Source organism: Erpetoichthys calabaricus, chromosome 6, assembly GCF_900747795.2.
Source record: "Erpetoichthys calabaricus chromosome 6, fErpCal1.3, whole genome shotgun sequence".
Lineage (NCBI taxonomy): Eukaryota > Metazoa > Chordata > Cladistia > Polypteriformes > Polypteridae > Erpetoichthys > Erpetoichthys calabaricus.
This window is the reverse complement of record NC_041399.2, coordinates 30,543,967-30,560,294: the sequence shown is the minus strand read 5'-3', so window position 1 is coordinate 30,560,294 and position 16,328 is coordinate 30,543,967. Positions and strand designations below refer to the sequence as shown.

The window sequence follows — 16,328 nt, the reverse complement described above, 5'->3', positions numbered from 1 at the left end:
CAATGTAGGGCTCTCCAGCTCCCCCTGGTGGCCCCCACAGAACCAAACAGGGCTATGCAAAACTCCGAGTCCCAGCATGCCCTGCGAAAATCCATGGTGCCACAGTCTGCCCAGGAGGGCTGCCCTGTAGCGTCCCAGGAGATGTAGTGCTTCGCAGACGCTCTCTCCCCTAGTCTTTTAATTAGAAGTGTGCTAAACTCATTTAAAAGGGAAAGCAGCATATTGTATGATATTTTTTAAGCTTAATGTGTTAAAAAGGAACATGCTTGTGCCGTAGGAATCAAGCCTATAGAAAGTATAATTTTGCAAAGTCTAAATTTGAATTTTCCTACAAAATATCTTCTACAGAATACTTTAAAATAAAATAACATATAACAGTTGTGTCCCATATAACACTGAGTCCCAAACCCCAGACACAATCAAATCAAAGACAGGTCTTTCAGTTTTAAAAGACAGAACCATTACAAGCTGGCATGGCCACAACAACATAAGTAAAGACCATGTTTAGTCCTTTCCCTCTCCTTCTGGTCCTCCAGATGAGTGTTGTTCCCCTGTCTCTTGACTCTGACCTCTTGAGTGCCTTGAGTCGCCTTCTTTGATTTGGCTTCAAAGCACTTCTGTGTCAAGCAGAAAGCAGGGATATCCTCAATTGACAGTGCCCTCTTGTGGCACCCCAACAGGGCTGTGCTCCTGAACTTCACGTCCCATGCAACCCTGCTTGTGTCTGAAGTGTGACAATTCAAGAAGGATCCTGCCATCACTCATAGGAAGGAATGAACTGTTCTGTGTTTCCATCCTTAGTTAGTCTGTCCATTATTTGTTTACCCTGAATGGGAAAGGGATCAGAAAGCACCCTGGCCGCATTGTGCCTCCATCAACACTGTTCTTCCATTATGTCCTCCTGGCTGGGTAAGGCGTCATTCTTCATTTTAGTCAGGATGCCAGTTTGAACATTAAGGCATTTACAAAGTTTAAAATAACAAACCTTGTTTCAAGACCAAGATCACAAATCCTAGAGTTGTGCAAAACCTGCATATGTCTACTGCTTCTTAACAGTGCATGAAGATTCTGTGGCTCGCTCCGTGACAGATGTGTGGTCAAAATTAGAGGAGCAGGTACAAGGGTGTCCAACTCTGATCCTGGTGGGCCGCAGGTTTTTATTCTAGCCCTCTGCCTAATCAGTGACCAGTTTTCATTTTAATTAACTTCATTTTCTTTCACTTTAATACTCCTGTTTTTAATTATTCAGTATTCTTCATTAAATGGCAGACTAACAGAAATGAGAGGTGAAGCGTGCCAACAGATAACCAGCTAAATTGGGGCTTTAAACTCCAACCAGTTTCTTAATAAGAAGCTGATTCTTGTTTTTAATTAAACCCATTCATTCATTTCATGGCTTGTTGCTGCTATCATTTTGCCTCTGCCGACACTTCCAAAACTGTTTGTTTTCTTATTTTCTAAGAACACCATCTAGATGTTTTGGTGACCTGAGCAGATCAGCCTTACATTCCAAAAGTCTTTAATGTTCCATCCGGCGTGTGGCCTCCTCCTACTTCCAGTCATCCTTTTGGTGTCACATCTTGGTAGTGCTCCATACCAACTCCTGAACGGTTCTTTTGCATTCCATCCAGGCAGGGGTCCATGCCTCACCTCCCTGCTGTCCTTCACTTATGATGTGCATGTTAGATGAACTGCAGACTCTATGAGCAGTGAGAAGGAGTCACAATGCCCAATGCCTGGCACCTTTGTCCAGAGTTTTTTCCTTTGTTTGGCTCCAATGCTGGCAAATTCAACTTTGGTTCCCTGCAACCTTAGATCAATATGAGCGGAATCAGTAAATTGGGAAGACAGAAAATAAAATGAGAGCTTTATGAAAGCAATCTAAATCAATGAATTTCTGAACAAATCAGAACAAAACGGGCATCTATAAGGAAGTGGCAGGATTAAATGGATAAGTTTATTTAGGGGATGTAAAATTGTAAAAAAAAGTGTTACCTTACTCACTCCTGCTGAAACCGCCCATGAAACAATCTTAGATAGGTTTACAGTTCACTATGAACACACAAGCAGAACCACACATACTGTATGCTCACATACAGAGTCACACTGACTTCACTGCAAGAAAAAGTATCCATATCATGACATTAAATCTTGTTTTCCTTATTGTAAGAATTATTGACTTATCAAAAAAATTGTATTTATGATATTTTAAATTACTGTATATACTCACGTATAAGTCGATCATAAAATCAGACCCCGACTTATACGCCTGTTCAAAAATACGACACTTAATTTTTTTTTCTTGCTCCCTCCAATCTCACATCAGTTTTTCAGATGCACCAAATTTTGTTGCAGCAGCGCAGTTACCAATTTCTTTCGCTACTTCAACGACATTTAATTTAAAACCAGGTTCATATCGAACGCTCCATCGCAGATAAGGGATGCTCTTACGATAAAGGTGTATGAGGGTATGAGATACAAAAAACACAAAACAGTGCAAACGTCACTTCGGAATAGTTTGGGTATTACCGTGTGGTCACATAGGCACAATACATAGAAAAAAAAGGCAGTGTGCTCCGTGGTGACTCTCTCAGGTGGGTGTTAGCATATCATTATCTCTTGGACCAATAGCGTGAGTTTTCCGCATTCAACTTATATGACTGACATTATAAAATACTACAAATTACACAGTAAAATCATGTCCTGACTTATCTGCGGGAGAACTTATCCGCGAATGTATACGGTACTTTAAGAAATCTTGTCAAGTAAATTTTGCTTACCCCACTGGCAGATATTTTTGCTAAATAAAAGTATTTAACGTTTTTTTCATCTAATTTTTGTATATACATTTTGTGCAGTGTTGGCAAACATGGCTATGCTATTTCTATTTACTTTGTTATTCTAATTTTTTCTTGTTTATGTTTGCACAGCTACACCAGAAACACCATTGCCATCACCACCACAGGGATCTGGACAAGACCAGTATAAAGTTCCTACCACTCAGCCATTGATGATCTCTGGACTTTCCAAACAAAAAGCCTTATGATCAAACAATATTTGCAGTCCCCCTCAGGATCAGTGGTAAACTGTGACCATTTACACTCAGGACTGGACTGATTCAGGACGGCTGACAATTTCTCAAAAGACCAGACAATCAACAAATTTCAGTATCTTTGTTTCTGGGTCCATGAAAACAAATGAGGATGCTCCTTTGTTAATTTAATGTGAATTTTTTAAAAGTTGTTGTGATGCTTGATTTAGATTTTAATGTATGAATGAATTATTACACAGTTTGAATTTTAAACTTCTGCACTGGCTTTAAACAAACTTCTACAATTGACATATACGGGATCTGCTTAAAGAATGCTTATTCATCATATTTTATTACTTGTGTAGATTTTCTTTGCTTAAAGTTTAAAACACATGCTTGAAATTTGCCCGATCAATGTATCATTTGTGTTGATTGATGTGTTTGTTTATTCATTCAGTTATTATTTTTTTTCATGAAGTGGAAAACTAAATCCAAACATTGACATTGAAGTTATGGATTTCAAACAACAAAACAAGATGTTTAATAAATATGGTGGAAACAAACTGAAATTAGAGCAATCAGGCTGAAAAAGAATTAAATTAAGTCCACAAAAGCAAACTATATGGAATAATACTGAACATAGTATAGCAATCGCCATTGCCTTTGATTTATTTATTGTTCTTTTAATTTGAATATGTGAAGAGTCATGTTATTGAATGTTGTGTTATGTTATATTAGTTATGCGTAGTCTGCAGTGGTACGGTATTCAGCCCATGGACGATTTTCTGCTTGCACCCATTACCGTCCTGGAAAAATCAAATTCAGAAAATGGAATGGTGGATTCAAGAAAATTGAGTTATGGAGGAACAGTTGAAAACATAAATAATGTACATTAATACACTGAAAACACATGATTCACTTTGCTAAACCTGCTTAATCCTATTTTAGGGTCAAAGCCTATTCTGACAGCAATGGCAACAAGGAAGAAATCAAATCAACATTTTTTTAGATAGTGCTTTCAATAAAAGGAAAAAAATATGCTGTGCTTCATCTCAATGTAAATGATGTGGAATTACTAATAATTTATATTCCTGAAAATGTAGTCTTACACATTAAACTCCAAGTGCCCCACAGCTTCATCGCACCTGACTTATGTCACCCAAAGGAGAGTCCAATGTCTCTCAAGACACTTAATGTTGTTATTATCAGGTATTCTTCTTATGTACCCTCTAACTGCCCATCATTGGTATGTCTTTAAACCTTTTTTGTATTTTTAGTTTAAAAAAGCATGCACTGTTTCAATAATTGTATATATGAAATGTATATTCAAATCATGGATAATTTATTTGTAATGAAATGACTTATTTTATAGGCAGTCAATATTTTTGTAAGATAATTGAAATGAATCAAAAATGTTCTTTTCTGTTTGTAAGAACCGTTTTTACTGCTGTTAACCTCAATGTAGAAGGAAATGTTCTGTATATAAAGTTATGTTTGAATGTTAGAAAAAAGAAAAGTGGATTGCCTCTTTGAAGCTGCGTTTGTCCCAAATTACCAAACTTTTAGTTTGCAGCTTTTAGTTTACTTCATAGAACAGTTCTGGCAGTAGTGTGATGCGTTTTCAAATAATTCCACAGACCAAATATCTTTGTTTTAAAATTTTTAGTAAAGTTTCGAAGCAAAACAATTCACCCAAAAATAGAGAAAAATTGATATCGAAGAAATGAAAAGTTCTTGTTTAAAGAAAGTTCTATTTAAGGCTTACTTGTCTTGTTTCATGTTTCTCTGAGTTTGATCAAACTTTGAAATGTTCATATTAAAAACAGAAAACTGTATTCCAGACTGCTAATTGCAAATTTTTCTAACAGTCCATGCTAACTGACTTAATTAACACTCAGTTTTACAGACACAGCTAAGAAAGTTCTGTTTCATGTTAACTTAAGGGGGTTAAAGGCTTTATGTACCATAATCTATTCTAAGTAGCTATACTACTAGGGTGTTGTACCGTGTTAGCCGTTATAGATGTAGTGACAAGTCAAGCAAAATGACTCCTTTTATTGGCTAACAAAAAAGATTACAATATGCAAGCTTTCAAGGAAACTCAGGCCCTTTCTTCAGGCAAGATGTAATGATTACATCTTAATATAACATAAAGTTGCCTCGAAAGCTTGCATATTGTAATCTTTTTTGTTAGCCAATAAAAGGAGTCATTTTGCTTGACTTGTCACTAAGTAACTATAACAAACTTATTGAAATTATGCAATTCTAACATTAACATTAAACATTCTAAGATTGGCTCTTACACTCTTAATTTGGTTTTGTTTTCTCTGATAGAGAGTTCATCGGAAATATAAGCCCACAACACTTGGCAGGATTAAAGGAATACTCCACCCAAAAATTATATTTTCTTTATGTTATTTACCCAATGTCAATGGCATGTCAACCATCATGGCATTCTAGGTACGCACCCAGAAACCATTCACAGCAAGGGGACTTTTATTTTACACACCCCATTCCCCCCACAAAGGCTCGATGAAACAATAGTGTTTCTGTGAGCCGAAATAACTAAGGTGGAAAACGCTTAATGAAACTTTCAAGCAGTGGGAGGGCCTGGATACAACTGGGAGAACAAGCAATGAGCTGTGCCAGGGTTTGCCCCTTGAAGTTTTGTGTGGCTTAGTTTATTGACAATTGATCTGAGGGGGTGTGAAGGTCCCATTGATGATTACATTACTGTGGGGCCTGACGTCTAGCATTGTCTCTGCTTTCAAGTGTCTGGGCTTTCAAAGAGGACAACCCAAACCAGATAGATAGATAGATAGATAGATAGATAGATAGATAGATAGATAGATAGATAGATAGATAGATAGATAGATAGATAGATAGATAGATAGATAGATAGATAGATAGATAGATAGATAGATAGATAGATAGATAGATAAAAAACAAACATTAAAATAATCCAACAACCAAACAAGAACACAGCTCACTCCCTCTCCTCCCCAGCGAGTGCCTCCTTTCCACTCAGTAACTCGGATGTCAACTCCAAAGCACCTTCCGCTATACGCTCTGCTACTCAAATGATCAGCTGTTTGAGGTGACCCCATAGCCTCCACACAGGCCTCAGGGTTTCAGCATCCAATCCCCTGTGACACTTTGTGATTCCTCCAATCATCGTACCCGTAGTGATGCTACTAGCCATGCTATGACTCCTCTTTCCAGTAGGAACTCACCATATCTTCTTCAAACTTCCTCAGACATGCACTTGAGGTCTTGTCTCTCCCTGCTGCTTTTGCAGCTCTCTGCTTCTCTATGTGTATGCCAGCAACCCTACACACTCCCCACATGACAGCAGACTACCGGATAGATCTTTATTTGTCCCTAGTGGGAAATTTGGTGTTTTACAGAAGCTCTTTAAATACATACATACATACATACATACATACATACATACATACATACATACATACATACATACATACATACATCAAAATTAAAAATTAAAAAGAAAGAAAAGTTCTGACTTGGCTATCACAGTGAGTGAGGCATTATGTAGACCTATTGCTGTTGGTGTAAAGGATCCCCAATAGCATTTCTAGTCACACATTGGCTGAAAGTCCTCAGTGTTGGTGTATCAGACAGAAGATGTGCAGTGGTGTTCATAGTGCCACTCAATTTTGCTTTAATTCTCTCCTTTGCTAAACCTCAAGGGGGTCCAGAGTGTGTCCTATAACTGAGACTCCCCTTTAAATTAGCTTTTTAACTCTTTCAGGGCTGATGTCGACTTTTGTCAAAAGGAGGAGTTGACGATGGTAATCAACTGTAAACTATGAAAACCAACCGTTATGTTTTAGTTGGACTCTTGTTGCTAGAAGGAAAGTTAGCTTCATTGGTTGTGACCGAGATTTCCTGCGCTCCTGTGAGTAGCGAGGCACAAACAATGGCAAAAATGGCGCTGACATCTGGCAAGAGATCAAAGCGATCTCCGTGGACGACATTTTGCCTATTCTCTCTGAATTGGATTATGACTTGTTGGACTCTGATTTTGATACAAGCAACTGAAAACGAATGTGAGGTTTCAGCTTCAGCTGACTGGTCCCCAGCTCATCATGGTGCTGAACAGGTTCAGGTAGCTGACACGCCTATGGCAATGGTCGCCAGGGAGGACTGCTACTTAACAATGATAAGAGGTAGAAACCAGATAGCAGTGTACTGCAACAGTGACCGCTGCTGCTGCCCCAGCCATGTGAAGACGGCCTGGCAGCAAGCCTCCCACATATTCTTGGCAAACTGTTGGTTTCTGTGTGAAGCCATTGCTTTTCAGAAAACTAGGTGTTTTAAAAAAAAATTATTCAGCCCTCAAAGAGTTAATTCGGTAGGGCTTTCTTGAAGTTATGTTACCAGTCCAGTACAACACAGAGTAGAAAATCACACTGGCCAACACAGAGTTATAGAAGATGTGAAAGATGTCAGTTCCCACATTAAGGGAACGCAGTCTCATAAGGACAAAGAGCCTGCTCTGCCAGTTCTTATATTGTTCTGTGATCCGAGACCAGTCCAACCTGTCATTGATGTGGACCCAAAAGTACTTGTACTTGTAGGAGTGGACCACCTCTACATCCAATCCTTGAATAGTGACTGCACATAGAGACTCTTTTGTGTGTTGAAAGTCAATGACCAGTTCATTGTTTTAGCTGATGTTAATATGAAGACAATTCTTACACTTACTCCTAGATTCTGTCTCATCCCCTTTATCAATGCACCCTGTAAGTGCAAGTGACATGACCTGGTGTTATATTTGTTGTCGGAGGTATACAGAGTGAAGGGAAGGAGATGGGACCGTTCCTTGTGGTGCTCCATTGTTACTCACGTTCTTATCAGAAACTCAATCCTAGAGTGACACAAACTGTGGTCTGCCCTGACTGATTGTCCATTATCCATGACACCGTAGGCTCATCCACCTGCATATCGCTGAGTTTACAACTTAACTTGGATGATGGGATCTTATTGAGAAATCAAAACACAAAATCCTCACAGTGATGCCAGCTGAGAATAACCAGAAAGTTAATGGTATCCTCCACTCCAGTATGTCTGATAGGTAAACTGGCGTGGGTCTCAAAAAGACTCATACTGTATGGTCCAGGACGAGTCTCTGAATGGTCTTCATGATATGAGACGTACATGCCACTGGTCTGTAGTCATTATGTGAGGAGGCACCTGCCTTCTTTGGAACAGGAACAATGCAGGATGTTTTCCACAGCAGCAGCACTTTCTGAAGCCTTAGGGGCAGAATGAGCCGATGACAGAGGACACCATTTAGTTGGCCAGCACAGGCCTTAACACATACAGTAGTTATTTATGAAACCCATTAATGATCTAAATAAACAAAGGTTCTTCCTGGATGTTTCATATGCATGGTTCTTTTAGGAACCAAAAATGGTTCCCCTATTGCATTGCTCTGAAGACTTACTTTGGCACCTTTATTTTTAAGTGTGCATATCAGTGTCGTAAAGACATTTTAGTAGAACAGGGATGGATTATTACCCCTCAATTCTTGAATTTGCTGAGTCATATTTCTCACAGTTTATGTTTTAAACGAAATCACAAAAGCAAATGGTATGAAATTAATCTCCTTTGTCGGCTACCTTGCTATTTATGCCTCATGTTTAATAAAAGACTAGAAAAGACTGACTTAACTTAAAATCTAACTTCCATTAAAATCTAAAACGTATTACAATTACAATTTAAATATAATTAAAATTAAACTGAACTGACTCCCATTACAATCTGAAACTTCAATCAATATCTTCCTTAAGTTTCAAACAGAAATAAGTTACACTTTTAGCAATTACTGAGACTGCAGATAGAGCTGAAAGAGGCATGCAATTAAAATGATTTTTCCTTTAACAGTAGAATCGGCTCCCTAATTAACAAATCGGGTGGAACGGAAATCAGTAGCCATTGCCGCCAGTCCAGACTGGAAGGGGAAAATACTGTATGGGGCTCAGAAAATGAATTGAGTTTCACTTTAATAAGAAATTGTTGCACCATTCTGGGAACATTCATACAGAAAGTAAATTTGAATATATAATTGCACACTATAACAAATATTTAAAAGGGGAGCCTTTTCTAAATTTTATTCTTATTGTTATTCTTTTTTCATATAAATTAACATAAAACTTGGCACCGTGCTTTTGCTGTCACAATTGACTGCTTACAAAGAGTGATGGACGACACTCATGTGCAGGATCCTGGCAGGAATGGGGCAAGGACAATACCTGGCAGAGAGGCCAGTATGAAATATGGACAGGGAGATGTGCCACCCCATGTAGTGTCATGGTTGGCACCAGACTAGACAGTGGGCATCTTGTAGTTCGGGATCTTGTAAGTTGACGCAAACAATTTGCACAGGTGTCCCAACTTCTGTTTATTACTTAAAAACCCTCTGTCTGTCTTAAAGCAGAGGTGGAACTGACTGTGTTACTAAAACATCTGAAGTACTACTTGGACAATAGTCTAGTGAAAATGACAATTAAAAAAATGAAATGAAAGAGAGACGTATTACTATTAGAAGTGTAGGCCTTTTATTTAGAGAAATTGAAAGAAAATCAAAGTGTTATTGAGTCCAGTGGTGTCCGACAGAATCCAAAGGCAATTCTAAACTGGAAGAAACTCTGATAGGAGGAGATCTGGCAAATCCAAAGTCACAAGCCAATCAGAAGACAAGTTTCTGAGGGTCACCATCTTGCATGATTGGCGCCTCTCAGCACAACAGCTTCAAGCACAGCTTAACAATGCAGGTTGAAAAAAGCAAGTCTTACTTTCTACTTAGAAGAGGAGACTTTGTGCTGCAGGTTTGACAGGGTGAATGTCCGTGGCAGTAAGAAAGCCATTCCTTAAAGCAGGGGTCCCCAACCACTGGTCCGCGACCCACTACCGGGCCGCAGCCGTCTGCCAGCCGGGCCGCGAGAGAACTGCTGGCAAAGGAGACTCACTCAGACTTTTCAGAACGCTTGGTGTGCGGGGCTTTGCAGCAGCACAGAGAGAGGAGAGAGACCGAGGTGAGAGACTATTACAACAAAGTATTTTTACGGTCCCGACAGTTTCCCCATATGACATGAGTCTATAGAAATCTCGTTACTACAAAGTACATTCAACAGATGCTTTCATTACAACGAGGTGACCTTGAAATGCCTGAATGAATCATCCACAGAGCAGTTAGATCTGTGGTTGCAGCTCAGATGTGCACATTTAGGCTAAACAACGATCCCCAAACAGAAACATTGTAAAAAAAATTCTTTCTTCGAACTTTCCTCGTACTGCTTTTTTTTTTTGCTGTTTTTGTTTTCTGTCGTTTTCAGTGATACCTTTTGCTTATTGCTTGTCAACATTTGAAAAACATCCATTGGAGTTTAACTCATTGTCACCCTCCTATAGAAACGGCAGACACGAAAAAAACGATAACAGTGTTAATGTTTGTGATGTGCAATCTGTAGGAATGACAAATGCAAAGCATATGTCTTTGTTATATGCAAAAAAAGAAGAAAAATCTCAGGTTGCAAACGTATGCAAACTGCTTAATAACTTAATAATAAAAGAAATGTTATGTAAATTGTGTATAAAATTGCCCCCCCCACCCCCCCACCCCCACCCCACCGACCGGTCCGTGGAAAAATTTGCATCTAATAAAGTGGTCCTTGCTGTCAAAAAGGTTGGGGACCGCTGCCTTAAAGGACAAAATAGGGCCTTGAAACACTAGCTGCGGATTGCTACAGACTGGACCGATGAATCAAAATTTGGAATCTTTGGTGTTTGTTCACTGTCGAGTTGGTGAAAGGATGATCTCCTCAGTGTGTGACACCAGCTGTCAAACATGGAGGAGGAAGTGTGATGGTCTGGGGTTCTTTTGCTGGAGGCAAAGTTGGTGACTTACACAGAGTGACTGGCATTCTGAATCAAAAGGGTTACCACAGTTTAGCTGTTATCAGGAAAAGGTGCAGGCTGCTTTGAAGAATCAAAAATGTGAACAACATTTCGTGCACTTAATAATTCCTTAACTTTTTTATTTGCCATTGTTAATTTGTTCTATGCCTTGATTTCATGAAACATTAAGACATTAAACTGCATGCATATCCAAAAAAATGAGGCATTCTAAACCTTTGACCAATAGTATATATAGTAGTATCCTTATATATATATATAAGGATATTTATACCAACATTTATAATGCTCACAACACCCACAACTCCATGCCAGCCACAAGAAGTTAACATTCCCTTTGCCAAGGGCCCTGCATCCTAGCAAAGTAAACTACTGACTGGCTTGCTTACTATCAGTAATCCACAACATTTTTATGTCAGAGGTATCTAAATAAGTGAAGTAACTTGGCATGCTGTTGCTGTATTACTATGAATTTGCGTATTAAACTAGTTGTGCTACCCATCTAAGATGACTGAAATCTAATTAATGCTTACAGTGGAATGTATTTCATAATGCATGTAGTAATCAAATGCATTGCATTTATCATTCCAACAGATGGCGCATCAAAGTCATTTGTAGTAATAAAATGCTGCACCTCAAATGTTTGTGGTGCGCAGTCTGTTGGAATGACAAATTTAATGCATATGTCTCTGTTATATGCCAGCTGGTAAGGGATTTATACAAGCATTGCTAATGGTTGTGATGCACCATCTGTTAGAATGACAAAATATGTGGCATATTTGATAGATATGGCAGAAATGAGAATGTTGAGATGGATGTGTGGAGTTATCAAAAAGGAAATAATAAGAAATGAGACAATCAGAGGTACAACAAAAGTGGGAGAAATGTCTTAGAAAGTATAGGAAAGTAAGTTGAAGTGGAAAGAAAATGTGATGAGGAGAAACGATGGATATGTGGACAAAGGAGTGATGGGAATGGAAGTACTGGGGAAGAGAAAGCAAAGGAGCCCAAAGCAGAGGTGGATGGATAAAATAAGAGAAGATCTGAAAGAAAATGGACTTGACTGTTTGGAGAAGGTTGATCAAATACAAAAACCCTACATAGAAGTGGGAAAAGATAAAGAAGAAGAAGAAGAAGTTATGTATTGTACACTTCAACATTTTTAAGAAAAGAAATTAAAATGGAGATTTACTCCTACCAAGTTGAAGAGTATAAGGATATATCAAACTAGTTAAAAAGGAAGCTGCTTTTATCTTGGTCATAGCTTTTAATCCAACATGTAATTTACTTGGTCTTCTATAGGTACAGTAAATGTTGGTTATGTCATACCTAAGCCTAAATGAACACATAGTTTAACATCAATAACAGAGTTGCAGAAGCCACAACTGTTTCCGTATTGAAGATGGAGCAATGCAGCAACACCATACTAGAGGTCCATAACAATAGAAATCCAAGTATAATGCCCTTTCAGACTTTTTGGAATGTAATAAAATTCTCTGACTCAATGCAAACAGCATCCCACATCATGACCACAAGGAAAGAATAAGAAATTCCACATTGATTAGTGTAGATGCCAGTTGCCTAAGTGACACCAGGTCACGCCAAAAACACCTCTTCTAAAAACCAGATTGCTCATTGGATGAAATTAGCATTTGATGAAAGGAAAAAGAACATACAGTAAAGCAAAAATGGTACTGCTGCTCACTCTTAAGGTGCTTCATTTAAAAGTGGAGGTAGAAGAACTGAGGGAAAGTGATGGCACAGAGATTCTGAGATGATAAAAAGCTTTTGTTTCAAAACAAGCAACGTGACAGTCCATCAAATGACCTTTTTGAAAGTGACAACTAATTTTGCAATGCTTTTGGTTTAAGATCATGACAAGGAAGACAGACTATTGCTGAACAACACCCGGAGATGGTCTTCTGACAGTAACTAAACCTGAACAGAGGTAAGACGTTGCTGTTTCAGGCAGTGATGCGAGAACACATTTGTAGCTGGCAGAATGAAAACTGGCAAGATGAGTGACACACAAGATGCCACAGCAGACAACTTAATGTACTTCAAAAAATATACATCCAAAACACTTGTAACTTCTGTAGGAGCAGCAGCAGCAGTACTGTATATTTAAAATCATAAATCTGCTTTCATGAGCATTCTAAACATCTAGTAGGGGAGACTCTAACTACCATTTCTTTATTTTGTGTAAAGTAGTCCAGGTGTCATAGGCTATGGTTAATCGGAAGCAATGCAGGTCTTTTATTTCAAAAATGTATTCTTTGAGGGCAGCCTGATGACACAATGGTTGGAACAGCTGCTTCATAGATCTGGCATCCTGGGTTCAAATACTACTCTTGGCTGTTGTCTATGTAGACCAGGGGTTCTCAAACTCAGTCCTTGGGGGTCCACTGTGGCTTCAGGTTTTTTGTTCCAACCAGATTCATAATCAGTGACAACAACTGATAACGCTGATCTCATTTAATTAGCTGCTATTTTTTCTGTTCTCTTATTCTACATTCAGAAAAGCACAGCAGCATGATTTTTACATTTTTAAGAAACTTTCTGTTTTTGCTGTGGATTTAAATGCTTAACTCTCTTTCCATTATAGTTTGTCCTTTATCTGTGCAGTTTGCTCCATTCATTGTATCTTAATAAAGACAATTAAAAAGGAGCAGAGCAGACACCCCAGAAAATGACTCTGAATAATCAAAGGCTGCAACTACTTTAGCGTCAGATCCACTAATTAGTAAATAATGAATTCATTAAACAATTAGAATTGTTAAAAAGAAAAAAATAAATTATTCACATATAAACTGCTTAGTACATTTTAATATAAATATATTTTTATCAAAATCTAGTTTTCTAATTTCTATATTGTTCCCAAAACACAGAATCTGGGAAACAACAGTCCACTTAATTAGCCCAGGAGTCCAATTAAAAACAGAAGCTGATTGGAACAAAAACCAGCAGCCACCATGGGTCCCTAGGACTGAGCTTGAGAACCCCTGATGAACACCACGGGTGTCGAATTCCAGTCCGGGAGGGATGCAGTGGCTGCAGGTTTTCATTCTAACCATCTTCTTAATTAGTGACCCGTTTTCGCTGCTAATTAAACTTCTTTTTCTTTAGTTTTAATTAACTTGACTCAGGCCCCTTTGTTGTTTCTTTTATCTTAATTAGCAGCCAAATAGTATTGAGGCACAAAACACACCGCCACATGAGCAGCTTACCTGTGCCCATCACACAATATCTGAAAATAAGAAAAGGTGAAGGTCTCAATAAGGCTGATCTCTCAGGCCACCAAAACATTTTGATTGTGTTCTCAGAAAAAAAGAAAAATCAACAGGCAACAATGTCTGCTGTGGCAGAATGAGAGCAGCAACAAGCCATGGAATTAAATGAGTTTAATTATATTCAAAAATTGGCTTCTCATTAAGTAAGTGATTGGAGTGAAATTGATTGGAGTTTGAAGACCCAATTTAACTGGTTTTCTGTTGGCTCGTTTCACGTCTCATTTCTGTTTGGCTGTCATTTAATGAAGAAAATAATCAATTCAAAGTACTGAATCCTTAAAAACGGAGCTGTTAAAATGAAGGGAAAAGAACTTAATTAGCAGTGAAAGCTGGTCACTGATTAGGAAAAGGGTTAGAATGAAAATCTGCAGCCATTGCGGCCCACCAGATCTGGACTTCGACACCCCTGACGTTTTAGGAGAGAAGCGCAGTCGCGTCTCAAAGGCCTACACAGCTATGCGCGTGCGCCGGCTGCTCGCACTTTTCTAGTAAATTGTGCGGAGCGTGAGACGTCACTGCGCTTCGAAACTGTAAGGAAGCACTTTTTTTTTTCTTCCCTTCCCCGAGCTACTGTCCGACTACTACCAACACTCGATCCCTTTTATAAGCCGCGACAAGCCGATACTAAGGCGCTTCGCACTTTCTTTTACTCTTCTAGCGTTATGAGGTCACGGGAGGCAGGCGCAAGAGTGAAAGACGGACATCGCTATCCCGGCCGGTCAATGACTGAGCCGTCCCTCCAATCCTACACGAGACCCGCCACGACGCACTCCAGAATGCGCACATATCATCAGCAAAGCTGTCCCTCTGCACTTTGTAAATTGACAAAAAGACAAGCTTTTATTCCTTATACATTTTGTTACTTTTTCCTTAAACTACTGCCACTCTTCACACTGCAGAGGACACAAAACTAAATCGATTTAATGGCTGGTAATGCCAGTGAGGCACATTACTACAGATGTACATTCTGTGTGGTCTGCATGGCTTTTTTCTCACAAATCCCAATTGACTTGCAGGTTAGTTTATTTGGTGACTCTGCATCAGCCTTTGTGAGGGTGTGTGCTCATGTGTGCCTTTCGATGGACTGGCACCCTGTCTCACCTTGTGCCCAATACCAGCAAGTCCTTGTCTGGGACCACTGAGACCCTGAATTAGATTAAGCAGGTTTGAGACTGTGCATTCATTTTACTTGACTTCTTTAGAAAATGTGTAAAGATATACAGTATAGAGCATTGTGTCAAAGCCACACAAGTACAGTTATTGCAGTAAAGAAACTATTTTGACTTCAACTCTCTAGCATTATTTTACCTTTTACAAGTTTTATAAGAATACATGACGCTAAGTATAGTTCAGAACAAATAGAGCTCTATGAGGTAGCAATAAAAGGATACGATCAGTGCGGGGCATTTTAAATTATTTTCTTTTTTTGACTTCCAGAAAGGATTTGATAAGGTCCAACATGGGAGGCTAGACATCAATTTAAAATTAGTGGGAGTTCAGGGTGTAGTGTGTGGACGGGTGCAGAATTGGTCAAAACACATGAAGGAGAGGGTTATGGTGCAGGGAACCTTATCAGAATCAGGTGAAGTTAGGTGTGGTGTCCCGCGGGTGTCAGTGCTAGGGCCACTGCTGTTTTTAAAATATATAAATGATTTGGATAGGAATATAAATAAGTTTGCAGGTGGATTGGCAGATAATCTCAAATCTGATAAATCACTACAGAGGGACTTGGAGAGCATACAGGCTTGTGCAGATTTGTGGCAGATGAAATTTAATGCAAGTAAATGTAAAATATTACACGTAGGAAGTAAAAATGTTAGGTTTGAATACACAATGGGAAGTCTGAAAATAGAATGAGAAGAATTTAGGAGTCATCATGGACTTGTCACTATCACCTTCCCGACAGTGTTTAGCAGCCATGAAGAAGGCTAACAGAATGTGAGGTTATATGGTGCCCTGATGTATGGAGTACAAGTCCAAGGAGGTTCTGCTCGAGATTTATAACACACTGGCGAGGCCGCATCTGGAGTTCTGTGTACAGTTTTGGTGTCCAGGCTACAAAAATG

The 16,328-nt window shown here is 38.9% G+C and overlaps 1 protein-coding gene across 2 annotated transcripts in view; it reads left to right on the top strand.

Moving 5' to 3' along the window:
* hnf4g (hepatocyte nuclear factor 4, gamma) overlaps positions 1-5,424 on the top strand; it is a 154,160-nt gene extending 148,736 nt beyond the window's left edge. Inside the window, exon 10 of one of the 2 annotated variants that reach the window (XM_051929319.1) lies at positions 2,931-5,424. In XM_051929319.1, the coding sequence (XP_051785279.1) occupies positions 2,931-3,046 (116 nt within the window). In that variant the 3' untranslated portion in view covers positions 3,047-5,424. The remainder of the gene's footprint in view (positions 1-2,930) is intronic. The other variant, XM_028803448.2, reaches the window with a different exon arrangement.
* The last annotated feature ends 10,904 nt before the right edge of the window (positions 5,425-16,328 follow it).